Raw genomic sequence first — 20,510 nt, forward strand, 5'->3', positions numbered from 1 at the left:
CATGGCCCCACCTGCTGCCCCCACCGGCATCCACACCCAGAGGGGCACGCCTGCCCTGCAGGACAGGGGTCACTGCACAGACGCCGCCCTTACCCCCCACTGCGTCTTTGCTGCTACACGCAGACGCGGTGCTGTGCCCACGCAACGCACACACCTCCCTGCACGGTCAAGACCCCCGAGGCATCACAGTGCATCTGGGGATGCCCTGAGTACCAGGTCAGCGCCTCTCCAGCTTGGGGTGCAAGGTAGTGGGGATTCCATTTGCCCAGCCTGACTCCTGTTCTGCCTTCTCATGGGGGCAGCTTCTTCTGCCCTCTCCTACATGACCAAGTTCAGGGTGTCCTTGCTCAAGTGTTTACATTCTGTCTGGAAATATGGGCATGGGCCCAGTGACCTCAAGGCCGCTGGGCTGTGACCCATGTGGAGCTCACAAAGCAATGCCAAGGGCTTACTCTCCTCTCAGATCGGGGCCTCTCCAGTCCTGCCACTGCAGGTGTTCTGCCAAGTCCACTGGGGCAAGGGCTGGCGGCCTTTGACCCACCTCCACCTGCGGCTGAGGAGCGAAGGACAGGTCTGCGGGGCCCCAAGGCTCAGCCCTCACTGGTTAATTACTCTCTGCCCTGCCTGGCAGCTGAGCACCAGCAGCCAAATCTGCGTGCCATTATTTTCTTTCCCTGGGGATGCCAAGGTTAGTGCCATGAGACACTCGAGGGTGGGGGAGGAGGGAGCCTGGAGCTGGGAGCGGGCAAGATGAGACTCAGCGAATTTCCTCCCTGACTGCTGGTTCCAGGCTGACTTGGGAAACCCGATCAGCTAGCACTAGCAGGGGCATCGCTAGGCCGGTCCTCTGAGCTCTAACCTGGACTTTCCCCCCGGAGCAGGATCCTGGCACCAGAGCACAGCCTGGAAGGCAGGGGAGAAATAGCGGTCAGATGCCCGTCTTCCCCACAAACTGCACCCGCATCAGGAGCAATGCGAGGGCTCGAGCCGGCGCCAGGCTTGCTGGGTGCCTTGGGACAGGGACCAGGCATGGACGAGACCACTCTGGAGGCCCCCCCAACCCCGAGCACGCCACACGCAGGGCTCCTCCGGCCATTACCCACTCAGTCCTCAGTCACCTCGCGAGGTGGCTCTCCCCACGTCCAGAGGGGAAGCGGCGGCTCCGGAAGGGGTGACATGTCAAGGTGAGAGCTGACCATGAAGGAGCCTGACCTCAGCTGCAGACACTCGCAGCCCAGATCCACCCGCGTCCTCTACACCGCGCTGCTCCCGAGGAAGACACTGATTCTGCTGCCCGCGTATCCTGAGTCTTGGCCCACGCCCCTGGGCCAGGATCCCTCCCCTTCCCTCAGTCTGTTCCAGTCCCTGAGGAGGGAGCACTTGTCCTCCTCCCGCCCCGCCCAGACTCAAAGCCCCTCAACCCCATGCTCTTTGGGGGACTTCACACAGGGTTGCTGCCCAGGCTGAGCGGGGGCAGGGCGCAGAGCCACCTCCAGCCACAAAGCACAGGCTGGGAAAGGCCCCAGACTGCAGACACGTCCGGGGCACCTTCCTTTCCCCAGCCCGCTTCTCACACCTTAACTGCGTACAGGGTCCCCAACACGGGCCACAGGCTGTCCCCAGATGGGGAAACTCCAAGTCCTCTCTTTCAGGAACGCCATCCAGCCAAGGCTCAGATGCCTCCAGGCGCCGGGAATGCTTTACATCCAAGACACCCATCATCTTACAGGGCTCTCCTTCCCTAAAAAACGAGCCAGATTCTGGGCCCATGGTCCTCAGAGGGGCCCAGGGGCAGGTCATGACCTCTCCCTTGGCAGCAGGATGGAGGCTCCTGGACCTGAGTCTTCTCTCCTGAGCCCGACACCTCGGGTCCTTGTGTGGTGGCCGGCTTCAGTCCCCCACCTGCACTGCCCTCTGTGCCCTCTGTTGGGTAAGCCACGTGCCGTCATCACCCCTCTGAGTCGGTGACCTTTAAAACTGCTCCAATGATCCAGATGAGGCCTGAGTAGCCCAGATGACCCCTCTCTGCTTCTGCCCTGGCAGCCCTCCCCCAGCCTCTCAGCATGATGCCAGGGTAAACAGAAGCCAGGGCACCTGGACAGCGGGCTGTGGGACCAGAACCTAATATCCTGTCTCCTCATTCTCAGGCCTCCCCTGACCTCTGGCCTTGACTCCTCCGGCCTGTATTGGATGGCTCTTCTGGCAAGGTCGGCTGAGCCTGCCTGCTCCTTCCAAACACTTCCTCTGCCCTCTGGAGCCTGGTCTTGTGTTTGAGGAGTCAGCTCTGAGTCTCTTACCAGCAGCTATGCCCCTCACAGCCCCAGCAGGGCAGATCCACGCTCCAGGCACCAAAGGGTGTGCCCAGGAGTCTGAGTGGGCTGCCTGGTCTGCCTGTAATTCTCTGGGTAGTGGCCTGAGGGCCCTGGCTGCCCTGTCCAGCAGCCAGCCATCTCAGGGGTAGGGTGAGTCACTTTGAGGACTGGAAAACCACAGCCCACATGATAATATGGGATGCACATTAACCACACAGTGCTTCCTACTTGTTAACCTACTTCCTCCTCCCCAGTGCTAACCCCACCCTGCTGCCAAAGAGCCCAGGCTTGGAAGATGAGGCTCCCCTGCCCCCATCTGCTTCCCTGCACTGTGCCCCAAGTCTGCAGCCCATGCTTGCGCAGTGGCTAATTCCGGCATCTCATCAGACAGTAATTATGGGGGAATCAGCAGCGCTGTCATCACCACAGCTCGGCACCTGTCACCACACCGCCATCCCCAGGCTGCCAGGATAGGACCGGAAGTGGAGCAGGCAGGGAACATTGGGGTGAGGGGTACCTGTTCCCTCCCTGCCTCTGCTGCCCTGGCCTCTCCAACCCTGGCTCCCACAAGATGCATAATACATGTCAAGTAGGTGGCCACTAACCACACAGTGCTCCCTGTCACCCAGAGCAGGTCCTGCATGCATATGCCACATGTCACATTTATGCATATCTATGACCAAACAGAGCAGGAAGGACATAGCAAATCAAGGCTCAGATCTTGCCTTAGCCACTTCCCATATGTGTGACCTTGAACAAGTCATTTTACTTCTCTGGACATCAGTTCCTCCAATGGCAAACTGGGGAAAATAGTGCCTACCTTGAAATGATGGAAAGAGATGTGTAAAATATGCCTGGCCCATGTGTGATCGTGTATTCACTCAACAAACAATATACACACCCACTTTATTCTGGGCGATGAGGGGATGCCAAGATAAGTGAATCACAGTTTAGCAAGGATCACATTGGGGCCACACTGAAGTGCAGGCATTTTGTTGGCTGGTATTTTGTTTTCTTTGAAGCGAATGCCTGTAAGGAGCACGGGTGCTCTTCTCCTCACACAGTCCTCACCACTCCCTTTTATTCTCATTCACTGCTTCACTCAAGTCCTGTCCCTGAAGACATTTTTGCTGCCCTCAAGAGCAGCATGCCACATGTAGAACCAGTGGAAAGATTTGATGGTGCTATGGATAAAAGTGGTGGCCAGGGAAGGGCACTGCAGGGAGGAGCTGGCTAAGGGAGGAACAGAAATGGAAGGTGACTAGAAGGGAGGGTGTCCCTGGAAGAGTCACAGAAGCCAAGCCCACAGGGAACTGCTACCACAAAGCTGTGCCCCTCAGGGTCAGGCTCCAGGCCCCAGCCCACAGTGCCTCCCACACCTGCAGAGGTTTCGTGCTGGGTCCTGTTGGTGGAGCCACCACATAAGACGACCTCCCCTCCTCTCACAGCCAAGCAGTCTCTGCTGTCACAACCAAGGTCTGAAAATGAGAACTTTCTAACCCCAGCCCTCTTCCCTACACTGCTACTCCAGGGCCCGGGAGTCCCTGAGACTCCTGGCAGGCGTAGAACCAGGAATGGGAATTTGGGAGGAACAGGGAGTTGAACCTCCAAGTCAATTTTCAGTGGCATGAGCCAGAGAGGAACCCTGTTTGCAGGGGGTGAAGAAAGTGAGGCCACAGTCCACCATTCCACAAATGGCCAAGCAGCAGAAGCTGGACTTAAGGAAGGCTTCAGGCTGAATGGAAGGAGGCAAGGTGGGGAGGAGTCTGCCATGATGGAGACTGGATTATCTGTGTGACCCTGGGCGGGCCAGTAAAACAGAGACAACAGCATGGAGCTCACGGGACAGTTGTGAGGATGTAACACCTGTACAGAGCTTCCCAGCATCTGCTCCTATATTATTGCCTAAACATTCAATAAATGTTGGTCGTTCATATTTTCATTACTACCAGGAATGATTTTTTTCCCCAAAATCCAGCACAGACTATGAGTCTCCTATACCTTGCCAGCCCTCCATTCCCTTCTCTCTCAGAGCCCAGAGGGAGCACTGAGGTCTCTTCCAACCGAAACTAGGAAGAGCTGACCCCACTGTGCCCACCTCCCTGGCCACCTCCGCACCCCTGTGCACACCAGCCACTCTAGCAACCCTCTGTGCCACCTTCTAACCCCACTGACGACAGAAGCAGGACAGGGGTGGCTGGCTTGGAAGGTACTGACTCCCTGCCTCTGGCAGTGTCCCCGAAAGGTGGATGAAAGAGAACACTCAGGCCCTCTCTCTGGTTCCCTGGCTCTAGCCCAGCCCTGGGTCTTCCCTCTGCTGTTTGGGGGAGATGGGGGGAGGCAGGTGGTGGCTTGGACAGGTCGGAGGGGGCGGGCTGCAGTCTCAGTCACTCCTGCCTCCTGGCAGCAGCAGCAGATGAGGGAGGGAGGGGAGTAGCATCGTTGCTCTTTTAGGAAAACGGTAATTTTAATTAAGAGGCAGACAAATGAGCGCTCTGCAGATTGTCTCCGAGCAAAGTTATTAAAAAGCCATCAAGGCGTCGGCAGCCACAGTGGCAAGGAGGGCTGCTTCCCCCAGCTGCCCGCCTGGATTGGGGCTGAAGCATCCTTCAGAGAGCTGGAGCAGGGCCGGAGGATGCGGGGCCTGCAGACAGCCATGGTAGGAAATGCGCAACCCTTCTCAAGAGGGGGTCAGCACCCAAACAACCCGGAGAGCGGGGGCAGAAAGGAACCAGCAATTGGGCAGCACAACACTGAGGTTCAGAGCGGGAAAGTGGCTCGTCCAAGGCCACACAGCTAGGAAATGGCAGGCCCATTCAAGTCTAATGCTGCAGGCAGCTGGTCTTGGGCACAAAAGCAGGGAGGGGGAGGCCCCGGGCTGGGGTACCTGAGGCCCTCTGATGTGGTCTCAACATTCACCCAACAATATGGCTCAGTCCCCAGAGGGCCTTGGTCTCTGCTTACTGGGCACAGACACACTAAGAGGGGTGCCCTACGATGAGAGGGGTACCATCAGGTCAGGTGACGCACTACAGGGGCAGAGCAGTTGCCAGCAGGGGGAGCAGGGGCGGATAGAGACATTCATGGACATGGAGTCACAGGCCTGTCTGTGGGCCAGAGGCACAGGTACTCTACATTCAGCTGGCCAGACCTCGCCCCAGGCCCCACAGCAGGTGAATTGAGGCAACCCATTAACCTCTATTGGCTCACAGCTTAAGCAAAGAGAGAACCTTATCTGTCTTGGTCACTGTAGGACTCTGAGCCTAGTCCAGCACCTGGCACCGAGAAGGTGTTCAATAAATCCTTATTAAATAAATGAATGCACGAGTAAATGATGGAATAAGTGGACGGGATCATTGTTTGCAAGCACCTATAAACTAAACAAAGCTGTACTGAGATGGGGTGTGATCCCATTTTTCTCCCATTTCCCATCCTCTGGCCATTGAGGGAACATGGGTTTCCCCCCACAAGAAGGATCCCATGCTCCTGACCCCTCTCCCCAGGCCTCTGGTCCCCTCAGTAGTGTGCGCCTGTCTCCCCGCTGCCTTCCCAGCCCCAATTCCATGGAGGTTTTGCAGCCAGCACACACATGTACATGCACACGTGCTTGCACACACACACTAACTCACATGCACACACGTGCGCACACAGACACATTCTCTGCCAGGCAAGGTGCCCTCCCCAGAGTCAGGTCTCTGCTGTCCCCTGCCCTGGCAAAGGCCTGGGCCCACCAGGGGTAGCCCCCGCCCACCCCCCCATTTCTGGCTCTCCAGGCTGGAGATGGGCATCTGGCTAAGGAACCATGGGAGGCCGGACGATGGGGGGAGGCCTCCCTCCTGGCTTACTAACCTGGAGACTTTAAACAGAGGGAACAGAGTCCTGGAGCCTTCCCTCCCGCTGCACGCTGGAGCCCTGGGTGAGGGACAGGAAAGGAGGAAAGTCGTGAATGAGCGCCTGGACAGGCCCAGAGAGGAGAGGAGCCGAGAGAGGAAGGGGCTGGGGGGGGCTCCCACAGTGGGCTGGGCTGGGGGGCGGGGGGGTCATTGGGGGGAGAAGGGAGCAAGGACAGCACAAGGCAGAACCTTAGCAGTTGTCCTTTTAAGGGTCCCTGGGAGCTCAGGGGCAGGCAGTATAGACACTGGACGTTGGAGAAGCCAGGACTGGGGATGGAGGGTAGGGCACAGACACCAGTGAGACAAAACGAAGACAGACAGCAAGACAAGACAGAAAACACGAGGTCCCCAGAGTGGGGTCCCCAGGACAAACAGCCAATAAGCCAGGCCTGGTTCTCCTCCCAGAAAGGGGGCAGACTCGACCGGGGTACCCCAACAAGAGCCCAAATGATAGCACCTTGGAGGACCCTCCTTTGGTAAAGCCACCCCATTCCAGAAGGTTCGTGGACTCCATGGTGCTATCATTGTTCTCCTAACCCAAAACCCCCATCTGCTCCACTAACCCCCTAACCCTGCCTCCCCCTTGCCTGCAACAGAGGAAACAGGCATCACATACCTCACAAGAACGTACACACTGGCACTGAGTCAGGAGCTGTGCCAAACTGCCCGAATCCCTGTACCCAAGGCCTGCCTCCAGGCCCACCCCACCCTCAGACCGCCAGGGCAGGACGCCCTCAGCTGTCCATCAAGGCTTCCCTCTCGCCTGGCAGGGAAGTCCTAACTATGAGCTCTCCTCACATGGCCACGCCTGGCCAGCAGGACATGCGGCAGCGAAGCCCTCCCCGCCAGAGACACTGTGGCCCCGACACCCTCTCAGTCCAGCCGCACTCAGCTGGCTCAGACCCATCCATACCCACATCACGTCTGCTGCAAGCGTTCTCAGAGCCCCCTGCCAATCTCATGGTTCCAATTTTCCCACCGATTACCCAAGACGCAGACATCCCAGAGAGAAGCAGCTGTTGTACCCAGATGTTGGGACATTGACAAGGGGAAGAAATCAAGAATATTCACTAAGGTGCCTAACCCCGGGGTGGGGGGTGAGGGGGGTACTTCCTGGACCAGGCAGTGGGGGCTGGGGGGGTCGGGCGGGGAAGGAACAGATAAGAGGGGCACAGAGTGGCAGGAGTGAAGATTCAGGGGACCTGGTTTCCTTCTCACCACCAGCTCTGAAAGGCAGTCCCAGGGTCCCAGCCCCGGAAAAGCTGAGGTGAGGACCTGAGTTTTAGAAAAACTCTAAAGAGGTTTTCTCAGGTATGCGCCTTCCTCCAGGGACAGCAGAGCCCGTTCTCATTCAACTGGACAATGAGGAAGAGGAAGACAAAGAAATTACTATTTACCAAAGGTTTAGAATTTGCCAGCAACTCTATCTGAATGGCCTCATTTAACACTGGCTATCAATCCCAATTTACAGATGTGGAACCTGAGCTCAGAGAGCTGAGCAATTTACCTAAAACCAGTGAGTGAGGGTCAGGGCTGGGAGATGCTGGCCCTGGTCTGTCTGACCCCAGAGCCTGAGCTGTCTCCCCACTCTCCCTGAGCTAACCTGACTCCCAACCACCCTCCCCAGTCTTCACTGTCCCCCCTTCAGTGGCCTCTGGGAAGTTCTACTTAAAGTCTAACCTTTCCATCCCACGCTCCAGCAGAAGCATTTCCTAAGGACAATATACGGGAGAGCATTTAAGTCTTTTTCTGCCTCATCCTAGGGGTGGGAAGCAGATCAGTCTGACCTTGAGCTGCAGAAGGACCAGGGACTGGGGGAGGGGGGTGAGGGGAGGTTCAGGAAAGGGGGGTTCAGTATTCCCTGAGCTTCATCTTTAGGTAACTCTCTGGAAGGCCCTTTCTTACTCTCCCACCTCCATCACAGAAAAGACTTCAGGAAGCCCCTCAAAGGCCCTTGCAGAAATTCTCAAAGTAACCAGACTAGGGAGAGGCTAAAAAGCTGTTGGGGGCAAGGGAGTGTTATGGAGAGGTTGGCGGGCACCAATGTGAGAGTCCTAAGGGCCCTTACTTTTCCTCAGAGACTTATCTTTCTACTTAGGAGGCTGGACCAAGAAGGGTGCCTGGTCAGGGAGGAGGAGGCAGGCACTGAGGGAAGGCCCAGGAGGGCAGCAGAGGCAGGGCTATGTCTGCAAAGGCTTCAGTGAGCCATGAAACGCCTTCCCAATGAGCTGGGATCCTTAATTCTTTCCCAATGAGGCAGATGCTGGTGCCTGGGGTGACACCACAGAGGCTCACTGTGTCTGCAATTACCACACACACACACACACACACACACACATACACACACACACACATACATTCTCCACTCCTATGCTCTGCACGAACATCTCTAGCTACGGCCTCTCCCAGGTTGTCTGGGTCTGGGGTTCCACTGTGGGGTGTCCGGGCCTGGGGGTAGCCCTGTGAGGCTCTGGGTGTGCTGGCTTGAGGATGGTTGCAGAGGTGAGGAAGGCAGCCCAGTGAAAACCAAACTCCTGCCCGGTCTTTGGAAATCCATGCCAGGACATGCAGGCAACTGGGCCAGGTGGCTGAGGATTGGGATCCAGGAAAAAGGTTGGGGGGGTGGGGAGGAAGGGGAGCACCAGCTGGAAGTGCCTCGGCAGTGGAAAACACAGACTGGATTAATCTCTGGCTGGAATGGAGTGTGGCAAAGCCAGTTCTGCTCAGGTGGAAGGCAAACTGTGAGTTTATGATTCAGATCGTAGCTGAATCGTCTTGCCTCTCCTGCAGCCATCAGTGGGGCCGAGAGGACAGCTTTAGGAAAGGTGTGTCTTTGGAGCAGGAGGGACTTGCATACATGCACGTATCCATGCGCTCTTTGAGCCAAATCTCCATTTTTCCTGGTTTAGCTGGAGCTGGGAAATAGTCTTGCCACCCATTCGCCATACATGCCATGGAGAAGAATGTAGATCTCAGGAGGGGAGGTAGGCAGAACCTGTGACAGCTGGGAGGGACCTTAGAGATTCTCTAATTCCACTTTCTTTTCATACCAGGGACATCAAAGGCCAGAGTGGGCAACTAACTGGCCCAAGGTCACACAGCAGTGGAGGAGGCAGGCATCCCGATACCAGTCTAGTGCTTGCTCTTTTCACTTGTCCACCCTGGGGATCAGTGTGACGTCCCTGTCCCCTTCTCCTCAGCAGTTCTGGACTCTCCACCACCGTCCCCTGCACTGGGCCAACCACAACATCCAGGCTGAACCAGACCGCCTCTGGCTAGCTTCAAATTATCACAAAGGTCATGCCAGCCAGTCCCTGCCCCTAGATACATTAATCTCTCATGCTCACCCCACTCACCCCAGAACTCCCCACCTTGGAGCGGCCACCCGTCACAGAAGAGGCTCTCCCTCCTATCTAACCTCCACTCCTCCCCCCACCGCGTGGGCCTGTTTCCTCTCAAGCTGTCCTGTGCAAAGATAGGGGGAGGGGGAGAACAGGTTTCCCAGCCTCCAAACCCTTCTGTTTGCCTACCCGCAGTGGGGGAGGATGAGGGCAGGGTGTCCCGGGGCAGCTGGGCCCTGAGCCCAGTGCGTGTGTGGGACCTAAGGGATGGGGTGGGGAGCAGGAGCCTGAGTTCTGGGAATTATCCTTCCAACTCATCCCCACTGAAATCCCAAATCACAGAGTTAGGAGAGGCTTTTCTCTGGCTTCAAAGACCTCCGCTTCCTCCCCAAACCTTTCTTCAGTGTTTTTAATGTCTCAGGCACCAGACTGGACATTTTCATCTATTATTTCATTTAATCTTCGTAACAATTCCATGATCAGACGTGAATCTGGCCCCTGGGACAGTCTCTCCCTAGGACGGTCACTCACCGTGATCCCTCTTACTGCACGTCCCCTGGCCTAGCCCTCCTTGGCAGTAGAGGGCAGTTTTGCTCCTATCTTTGGAAATTTGCACTCAGTGGCCCCACATTATCATCTCCAAGCTACCGACCTTCCCCCCCACCCCTGCCTCATGTGATGGGCATTATGGATGGGGACAAAGGAACAGAGGCAGGACTGGAGGCAGGGATCCAGAGCACTGGCCTGTGCACATGCCAGGAGGCAGGGGAGGAGGCCCTGGGGCAGTCCCTGTGAGCTCAGGCTGGGCTGGCCAAAGAGGGGCAGAACCAAGGGCAACCAGACCTCTCCCCCTCTCTAAAAATGTTGCGAACCCTCTCAGGGGCCTTAGAGCCTCACCTTTGGTGTGGTGACAAGGCAAGACCCAGACATGCAATCATCTAGATCTTTCTCAGTGACAATCACTGAGGTCCAAGTTCCAACCCACAGAGACCCAGAGTCCAGGAGGCTGAGCAGAAACGGGCAGGACACAGGTCAACAGGACTTACTCCAGGCTGTGGCTGGCAGGTCAAATCAGAGGTAGAATTCTTGCACCTAGCTAATCTCCTGGCATCTAGAGGGTGCCCAGGCTCTGGGAAGGGAGGAGGGAAACCCCTAACCCCCCCCTGCTACTCTCAGAGGGGCTTCACGCCCCCCCATGGTAGCCACAGGGCAAATTTAGTGAATTCACATTCTATTTCGCTTCCCTATTTGGACCTTTTTGAGGGGGAGTGACAGGTCCCCTCCACTTAGGCTATCCCCCCCCCCCCCAATTCTGGCCCAGCAAAGCCTGAACACAAGGGCCAGACCTCCGGGCCTCAGCTTCCACTGAGAAATTCAAGCAGCAAAAGCATGGGCCAATGGGCAAGGGGAGCCGGAATGGTGGGTGGGACTCTGGTCCCGGTGGGTGGCACTCTCCCCCTTCAAGCAGGCACCATTAATATATGCAAAGCATATGCAAATCACCCAGAAGAGAGACACAACATGGTCGGAATGTCAGAAGAGACCTTGGAGATGATCCAGCACATGCCCCTCATTTCACAGGTGAGGAGAGAGGCCCGCACTGGGAAGGGACTCGCTCAAGGTCATGTGGATATCTGGGAACTGAGGAAGTGTCGGAAAGAGGTTTCTTTACCCAGTCCCGTGCTCTGTCCATGACAGTTCTGTCTTTCATAGGGGGGTATACAAGATGGCAAAGGGGGCACGGGGCTCGCATGGGGCTCCAAGAAGGTCTATCAGAAATGGGGGAGGCAGCAGGGGGGGGTGATGGTGTCAAGAGGCTCCTTGGAACCCTTCCCTCCTGCCTCTGAGCCTGGAGACAGTGTGGTGGGCGCGAGGGGACAGTGGGCAAGGATGGCGGTGAGGCCTGGGGAGTGGGAGACCAGAGCGGAGGGGCCAAGAGGCTGGAGGGCTTTGGTTTCCGGTTTCCGGCAGTCAAGCAGCAGTAAAAGGCAGCAGGGTAATAGCATGTCTGAAGCCCAATGTCAGGGCAAGGTGCCCACTGTGCTGCGGGGGAGGGGGTGGCGCCCTCACCACACACATGCACGTCCCTAAGTGCTCAGCAGCCCCTCCACCCAGACTCGGATAACTGTGGCAACTGACAGACCATAATAGTGAACCTAGGCCCATCCCTTCCATGCTGTGGCTGCCTCCGCCCGCCCCCCCTCGCCACCCCCCCACCCCAACTTGGCTTCTCAACCTTCCAGACAGTCCTAGAAAGCAGGACCAGTACTGCGGAAAGGATGACAGACAGTTGGGGGTGGGGGCATTAGACAGAAAGGGGGAGACTAAGAGCAGAGGGCGGCGACAGGGGATGAGAAAGCACGTGAAGGGTGGAGCAGGAGATGGGGCAGAGAAGGGGGAGACCAGGAGGGGAAAGTCGGGGAAACTGAGGGACAGGGACTGTGGAGCACTGGAGCAGAGGGAAGAGCTCCCAGTCTCCAAAACAGAAGGACAAGCTGAGCCTGGATACAGGGGAACAGGGGACAGGAGCCCCGATATCGAGGCCCAAGGTTGCCTAGCAGAAGTTGGGGACCATGCTCTTGTCCCTCTGTCCCCTCTCCGTCCCCTCCACTGGGAAATCAGTCCTCCCTCCTCTGCCTGCCTCCTCCCTCTCTCGCCTCCCTCCCTCCCTCCCTGGGGCAGGCAAGGCAGGCAAGCGCAGCTTCCCAGCCAAATCCAAAGCCTTCATCTCAGCTTTTCAGAGCTAGGAATGAAAGAAGGGGAAGCGAGTACAGCCCTCAAACCCGCTGACGGCCAGATTTTTATTATCTTTGCTCCAATGGGCCCTAGGAAGCCAAAAAGGAATTCTTCAAAGAGCATCTGAGTGGCTCATTGAAGCCTGCACCTGCACCAGCCCACCCATGGCAGGCAGACAGGGTTTGGGGGACCCGAGCTGTCCCCCACCTTCCACCAAGCCCAAAGATCAGATATGAGGCTGCCAAGAGCCTGATCCTCAGCTCCCTGTGCCTAGGCAGGGGCCTCTCTGTCAGGAGCCAGGCACAAGGGCCAGACCCAAGCCTGCTGGGCCTCTGAGGCAGTTTTTGTCCCTCTCTGGGCCTCGAGGACACAAGCAAGGAAGAAACCAGATCTTAGCCAGGGCTTCGAGAAGATAAGTGCTTGCTTGGGATTCCTCGAAAGAGAACTCTGTCTCTATTGCAAGGCCTAGATCCTCCCCAGATCTCGCTGCCTGCCCACACCCTCAGTGCACTCAACTGTCTCCCCACTCTCCCTCTCAGGACCCCTCCCAGCCGAGCTGGCCTCCATTCCTGAGCCTCAAGGACCACTACTGGGAACGTGAGACACCACAAACTGCTCTTTCTGGACCCCCAAATGGGCTCCCTTGCTTCAACTCCTCAGCCCCATCTCCCTCTTTTCCCCAAGACCTAATCTGGGGTGAGGGTAGGGCCAAAGCAGAACTGGTGCTTCAAAGAGCCCAGCCCCCTCTCTCCTAAGCTTGGGTATTGTCAGAGAATGCCAAGGTTGGCACAGGACAGACAGCAGCCAAGCCCCCCCCACCCCCCATCACACCCCAGCTCTGACCACACAGTTGAGATCAATGCCCGCAGCCAAAGGAGGAATCAATGGTTCTAATTAAACCCTTTTTCCAGGGTGGGGGCCTGGCCAGAGTGAGAGAACGCACGCCGCAGGCTCAGCATCCCAGGACACAGCCCTGTACCTGGACATCTTTAGGGAACCTGGAGCCCCACAGGAATCAAGCCTTGAAGACCCTTGGACCGCTACAGGAGACAGAGGCAGGCAGAGGGCCGAGGCGGAAGCCTGGGGAAGATCTAGGCCTCCAGAGGGCTCGTTCCCAGGGCCCCTTCCACTAGGAGGGGCCCCCCAGCCTCCCCCAGCGCTGCCTGAGGACCAGGGTTGCTTCTTCCAGATTCCCAGAGTCCGACGGTGAGAAGAACATGGGGACCAGCATCTCCATCCCAGCCCTGAGGGTCATCGCAAAGAACCAGCCATCATGGTAGGGGAGGAAGGAACAGGAAGGGCTGGGGGGGGGGGTTCCCTGGACAAAGACCCTCTTGTGCCCAAGGCAGGGTGGCAGGAAGCCAGGGCAAAGCCTTTGCACTCGCTGCCAATGGTGCCTGGGTGCCAGGCAGTCTGGGTGGAGGGGGGTTCTCAATCTTGGAACCCACTCCCCTGTGTCCAGGGCGCCCATCTCTAGCCCTTGCTTTTCCACGCACCACCCACTGGCTAAGTCTCTGCCTGGCCACTCGCAGCTTGCCTGAGTCTTCCTTCCTGTGTGAATGCCAGGTCCTGACTCCCACCCACAGTGGCTCCAGCACCAACCAGAACCCGCAAAAGCCTGCACTGAAACCATAACTGACCCCACATACATACACACAACCATGCCAGAAATCGCCACCATCACAGCTGCCACCAACTGATGACAAACCTCACGTTTTCCCAGTGGCAGTCCCCATCAAATGCATCATCATATTTGCAAGACCAGCAGAAGAGAATGGGAAGAGAATGAGAGAAACTGAGGCACAGAGTTAGACAGCAAAGCAGTTGGCTCAAGGTCACCCAGACTCTGAAATCCAGTAGGAAAGAAGGTACCCTGCTCCCCGCAAGATGCTCGGATCCTAACCTAAGTCCAGGAACACTCAGACCCCGAAACCTGGAAGTCTGCTTAGCTACCCCCCATTCCTAGCCCTCATCCATTGCCCCTTCCCCCAAACAACAGCAGCCCCAACATCTTCTGAAAGGTTTCAGCTCAAGGGGGGACCCTCTTCCTTTAAAGTTGGGGGTTGCAGGACCTCCTGGTCCCACAGTATCTGGGAGAGGGAATGACAGCCCAGGATTCCCTCCGGTTCCAGCTCACCTGGCTCCCCTCGGCCCCCAGGATCCCTCGGTCCAGCCTCCTCCCTGGGAGATCGGGCGCGGCCCTCCGCGGTCCTCTCCCACCAGGCCAGGGCAAAGCGCCGGAGGCACTGCCAGGGCTGCATGGGGAGGCGTGGGGCGGGGGGGCTCGCACTAGCAGCGGCACACGCCCCGCCGGGCCCTGCCAGCCGAGCTTCGGAGGCACCCGGCCGGCCCCCTCTGCTTCCACCAGCATCCTGCTGCCCCCACCGACAGGACTAGGAGCTGGCCCGGGAGCTTCTGACGTAGCAGGGGGGTGCGTGGGAGGGGAGGGGGGGCCAAGCCGCGTCCCCTCCCCGGCCCCGCCCTCTGAACCTCGGTCGCCGGCGGCCCCTACCTCCTCACACACCCTGGATGCTCTCCCCAGCCGGGGGCGCCCTCCTTGCCCTCTGGCCTCAGCAGGAGGAGGGCTTAAGATCAAATAGCCCCTCCCCCAGCCCCTCCTTCTCCGGGGCCCCTCGCTACCCACCCGCAAAGCGGGGAGCAGGTCCCCAGTTTCTAAACTGCTGCCTAGGCTCCAAGGTCTCCTGGGCTGGGGCCTCGAGGGGAAGCAAGACTGGGGGTGGGGGGGTGAAGCCGAGAATACAGGCTTGTATCCTGGCAACACAGCCAACCCCAGATGCGCTCACCCCCTGCCTTCCCAGGGGGGCTGGTGCAAAGGGCCTACCGCCACCCCCCGAGTGCATGCACCCCATTCTGGGACCCGGGGGAGAGAGAGGACTTTGACGCGCCTCCCCCAACACACACTTCTCCATTCCCTCCTGCTCCCCTGCGTCCTCTTCCTCCACCTCGCATGGACCACTCCCCTCCCCCCCCAGCATCCATCCCCGGCCTCTTCTCCGCCCCCCTCCCCCTCGCACCGACCCCTTTAAATGGGAACCCCTCGGGCCCCTTCCCCCGCGCGTCGCGAGGGTCTCCCCACCCGGTCTCCAGCCGCGCCCCCCCAGACCCCTCTCCGGCGCCAGCACTCCTGCCGCCCGGGCCCCTCCCCCGGCCCGGCGCCCCGCGGCCGCGGCCCCCCGCACACCTGCGCCGGGCGCATCCCTCGCCCGCCGGCCGCCGCCTCCCGGCCCGGCCGCCGCCCCCGCCCCCGGCCGAGGGGAAAACACACAAAGAAAACAGAAATACCTTCCACTTAAGCATGGAGGCACATTAGGGAGGAGAGAGACAGGGACATGCCTTGGGACGGAGCGTTCCCCATCGGGCGGGGGCGCGGGGGGCGGGGGCCCCGGGCCGGCCTGCCTGGCGCTCGCCCTCTCGCCGCCTCGCGGGCTCCTCGCTCGGCCCCAGCCCCGGGGCGCGGTGCCAGGCGGGCGGGCCGGGGGCGCGGGCCCCGCCGGGTGGACCAGCTGGGAGGGCGCCGGCGGCCGGGCGTGTGGGTGCGCGCGCGCGCGGGCGTGTCACCGAGTGTGCGAGAGCGAGAGTGAGTGTGTATGTGTGAGTGTGTCTGAGCGCGCGCGCGGGCCGGCGCGGGTGTGTCACTGCGGGCGGGAGCGCGCGCGGCGCGGGCACGCGCGTGTGGCCGAACGTACAAAGGGCCGCCCGGGGTGGCGGGGAGCGGGGGAGGGGGGCCCTGCGCCTCCTCGCGCCCTCCGGCAGCCTGGCGGGGGCCCGCGGCGCGCGGCCGGGCCGGGGTACGGGCGCGCTCGGCTCCCTCGCCGCTCCACCTGCTACTCCCACCCGAGCAAGCCCCGCGCCGCGCAGGAGGAAAACACACAAGGCCCGCCACCGGCCTTGGAGAGGGGGTGCGCCGCGAGGGTGGGGGGCTTCTGGAGCCCAGGGCTGGAACAGCATTCGGGGAGGGGCGCGGGCGGGAGGCTAGGCGGGGCGGCGAGACTCGGGAGCCCCTCCTCAGCCAAGGTGACCTCCGAAAGTCGCAGCCGCCGGTGGCCGGAGAGAGCGGACCCTCCTCTGTCTCAGCCCAAGGCGCCCTCCCCCCTCTCTTTGTAAAGGCCTCAACTGCGGGGACCCAGTCCCCCGGAGCCCCCTGCCGGGCTGTCTCCTTGCCCCCGGCTCGGGGTGCGGCCCCTCCTGCAGGAGACTGCTGGAACTGCAGCGACCCGAGCTAGGCTGCTCATCAGCTAAGTGGGACCCCAAAAGAGGGTGCTCCAACTACTCCTTCTCGCTCCTCGCTTGGGGACGCCATCCTCACTGCACAGCAGCGTGCGGAGCGCCGGCTCTGCCCAGCCCACCCCGGCCTTACTCCCACCTCCTCCAAGTCCCACCTTGACCTACCTGTTGGTTCCACAGACTTCTCCAGCTTGGAGGAGCTGGAGCAAGGAGCACCTTGCCTCCTCCTGTTCTGGTTGTTCCCTACCCATCTCCATCGAGCCCTCTGTCCTGTTCCTTCTTTGCCAAGCTCCTCTTGGGGAGGAGAAGGTGGGCTGAGTCGCTTGCCCCTTTTCTTTACTCCTAGCATTCTCAGAGCCAGCTTAAATGAGCAAGAAAGTGGCACAGGACATCTCTTCACTATAGGCCACCAGGCAGAGTGGCAGGCAGACTGAGAGGCGAGGCAGGAGAGAAGACCCCACCCCAACTGGCCCAAATGACAAACCGGTTTCCCCACTTCCTGGTCTACCCAGTTGCAGCCTTAATCTAGGCTCTCCCACTTACCTGCCCGCCCCCAGGCCAGCCCCTGAACCAGCCACATGCCTGGCTAGGGGCAAGGTCCCAGATGCCCTCTTGGTGACTAATCTCCAGTTGCTGTAGTTTGGATGGCAAGGTCAGGGCAAGAAGAGGAGGGGGCCCTTCCCTGCTGTAGCTGGACAGCCAAGGAGGGCAGCCAAGAGCCGAGCATCAGACACACCGTCTGGGCACACGATCCCAGCAGTCGGCACCCTGACTTCTCCCCTCCTGGGCCAGCTGCCTCTCCCGCTGCCAGCTGGACAGTGCCCATCTTTTGGCCTCTGAGCGTGCAGTTGGCTCTCATCCAGCTCCCTGCCTGGCCGCCTGCCCAAGATGGGCCTGGGAGGCATCAGGCCTTGTGTAGGGGAGGGGCCAGCGACAGGAGGGGTGACTTCCCCCCCAGATGCACGGACACCACCTCCCAAGCCCCAAGGTTGGTAACACAACTCCTATTGCTCTTCCTCTTGACCCCCTCAACTAGCTAGGACTCTACCCCTCACCTCCCCATCCGCACCCCTACTCCATCCCCTGTGAGTCAAGGTCTTGCCTCCCCCAGCGAGCTCACCTAAGGAGAAGGGACTCAGCAAGCTCCTTGCCCAGCTTCTCTCCTTTAGCCAGCTCCACCGCCCTACAGCAGTGGGCATTTTCAGCTCCATTTCAGATAAAGGAGTGGGGCTTGGGAGGTGCAGCACTTTCCCGACCTAAAAGTAGCAATTCCAACCCAGATCCGCCTGACACCATGGCCCCCACCTCTTCCATCACCACCACTCTCCCCTAACCCTCTGCTGCACACGGGGACCAACCGCTGCACGACCTCATGACCGCAGCGGATGGAGGAGAGGAATGTGGCTGAGGGTTAAGAGACAGCTCTGAAGTTTAAGGGACTGGGCATTACCCCTGGATGGAAATTGGAAAGATGTTTGTCTTGTCACGTGGAGGTTTGTCTGTCCTTGACTAGATGCCAAGAAGCACATTGGCTCAGAGATTGGGGTGGGGGTGGGTCCAGGGGGTCCGTGACTCAGCTCCCAGAGATCAGGAATGGCTCCAAAGGTGTCAGCAGGACACTGCATGGCTCTTTCCCCACGCTGATGTGACCGACGGTGTCATGTGAGACTCCTGCGAAGGGTTTAAATTAGTTTTGGGTAATAATTTCCCTCAACACTTCTGAGCCTCTTCAGAGCTATAAGCTCCTTTGACCTCCTCCTCCCCTCAACTACTCCATCCAGACCTACCCAACCCAGGACAGCTGTGCCCCTCCCTCCCCCACCACCCCCACCCTTCCTGGGGTGAGAAGGGCCTGGCTTCTGAGCAAGAACAGGCTCTAAGGCCCCAAGTTGAGCCAGAGGCAGATGGCCTGGCACCACTGCCCCTCATTGACCCCACCTGATCCTCTGCCCCACCCCTGGGGAAGGTAGGTGCCCCTCCCATCAGATCTCTAAGGCAGAGGCTCCTGGAATAGGGAGGAAGCTGGGCAAGGCATCTGCACAGATCCAGGCGAGAGCAGCACAGGTATTTCTCCAGATGAGAGAGGAGAATTATGCCTGTAAACTGGCCCAGTGCCCGGGCACAACCAGAGTGCCAGCTGCTTCTACCTGAGATGCCTCAGGAGCCACCCCACCCCCACTCTCATTCCTCAACAGGTAACTTCCCTCTGGCCCTCCTCCCCTGCATCTCTCAGTGCTCTAGGTTGGGAAGGGGCAGCCGGCCCGTGTGAGGGATTGCAACAGCAGATTGAATCACCCGCCTTGCCCTTCTCAAACACTGTCCCCCCAGACCTGTTCCTGGCACCCTGCAAGAGGGGGTCTTCGGGGAGCACCCTAGAGGTGAGACTCCTCAACCTCACTTCTCCTTCCCTAGTGTGGGACAAACATCTGGGCAGGAAGGTGGAGGGGCTGGGAGGGGAACTGGGCCTCCAGGGAAGGCACAGGAAAGGGTAATGTGGAAGTCAAAGCAAACGCGCTCAACTGCTCACTCTGCCACCTTGGGGCCTCCCACCCCAGAACCTTGAGAAACATCCTACCGGCAAGGTTACAGTCTGGCCAGAGTACCCTTAGGACCATCCAAAGTCTAAGGGTGACCCGAAGTCTGCAATAAGGCGCTGGGATCTGGCCCTGTCATGGGACCAGAGTCTCTAGACACAGTGGCCGGTATTTGGGGCAGAAGTGGACATGGGTGGGGGTGTCCTCTCCAGGGCCTGCATCTTCTGACCACAGCTGAGTCGCCAAGCACCCCTACAAGTCTCTTTAGAGCCTCTTCTCCATTGCCCCTCCCGCCTTGTGGGAGAGAAGTGGAAGGTATTAAGTTTCAAAAGACCCTCCCTGTCTCCCAGCAGACTCCCCCCCACCTTGTTATTGTAATGAATGCTAAGGCTGCTTAATAATTGATGCCTCATTAGCACATCAAACCCACTTTCTGAAGAACGGGAGGGGCTGTGAAGGCGGGGTTCTCTGGGGTCCTGACTTGTAGCCAGCTCCTTCCAAAGAAACTCAAAAACTAGAAGGCCCCGGTGGCGGGTGGCCAGGCATGCATTTCCCTGTCAGATGCCAAGCTGGGGTTCCACTAGACTGGGAGCTCCATTAGGTAGGCTTTGAGTTGCCCCTTTAACTAGCCCCTCCCCACCCCCCCACCCCGCCCCTCATGGCAGGGCAATGGTTCTTTTTTTTTTTTTAAAAAGATTTATTTATTTATTTATACAAGCACTGGGTACAGTCAGAAACATGGGAGGGTGAGAGAATTCACCAGAGCCAGAGCGGAGAGCAGAGCAGGCAGAAGGACTGAAGTACACTGCTGAGGGGAGCAGCGGGCGGCAGGAGACGTCTGTGTGCCATGTGGGGCCCACGCCCGGGGCCGGGGATCGAACCTGCGCTGCAGAGGCTGCCGGCAGCTTCAACCCAGCGCCACCGGGGAGGCCCTGCCTCCCCAGAATTGACCACCTCAACCCATTCCTCCCACCACCCAGAGCAGTAATTTTTAAACTAAACAATCAGAATCCCCTTTTAGGGCTTGTTAAAACAGGGATTGCCGGGCCCCAATCTCAAAATTTCTGATTCAATAAATTGGCCCAGGGGCCTGAGAATTTGCATTTCTAATAAGTTTCCAAGTGAGGCTGAGCTGCTCAGGGCAGCTGAGCAGTGGGGTAAGGACTGTCTTCCCTTCCCTCTCTCAGCTTGGGCACTAAGGTGGCTCAGCTAGCAGGTTGCTGCTGGCCTGGCACCCAGGGAGTGTCCAGGAGAACTCTGCGGCATGGATGAACGTGCCTCTCCTTAACTTTCTTCAAATTGCCACAGGCCAGATCCTGCCACCACAGTGCCCTGGTGCCTCTCTTCTCCCCAGACCTTGAGCTTTGTTACTAGGGTCAGATGAAAGCAGAAAGAGATCTCCTTACCCTCCACAGTGAACTGTGCCATGCTCTGTGCTGCTGATGCTAG

At 58.9% G+C, this 20,510-nt stretch overlaps 1 protein-coding gene across 2 annotated transcripts in view; it reads right to left on the reverse strand.

Annotated features, from left to right (window-relative positions):
• The window catches only part of SRCIN1 (SRC kinase signaling inhibitor 1), a gene marked incomplete at both ends in the record, with an annotated part of 61,082 nt that extends 46,539 nt beyond the window's left edge, over window positions 1-14,543 (reverse strand). Inside the window, 2 exons of one of the 2 annotated variants that reach the window (XM_084238401.1) lie at window positions 6,162-6,224; window positions 14,420-14,543. In XM_084238401.1, the coding sequence (XP_084094527.1) occupies window positions 6,162-6,224; window positions 14,420-14,543 (187 nt within the window). The remainder of the gene's footprint in view (window positions 1-6,161; window positions 6,225-14,419) is intronic. The other variant, XM_084238402.1, reaches the window with a different exon arrangement.
• Between the last annotated feature and the right edge of the window lie 5,967 nt (window positions 14,544-20,510).

The sequence above is a fragment of the Talpa europaea genome, assembly GCF_964194135.1.
Source record: "Talpa europaea genome assembly, chromosome: 7".
Classification (NCBI taxonomy): domain Eukaryota; kingdom Metazoa; phylum Chordata; class Mammalia; order Eulipotyphla; family Talpidae; genus Talpa; species Talpa europaea.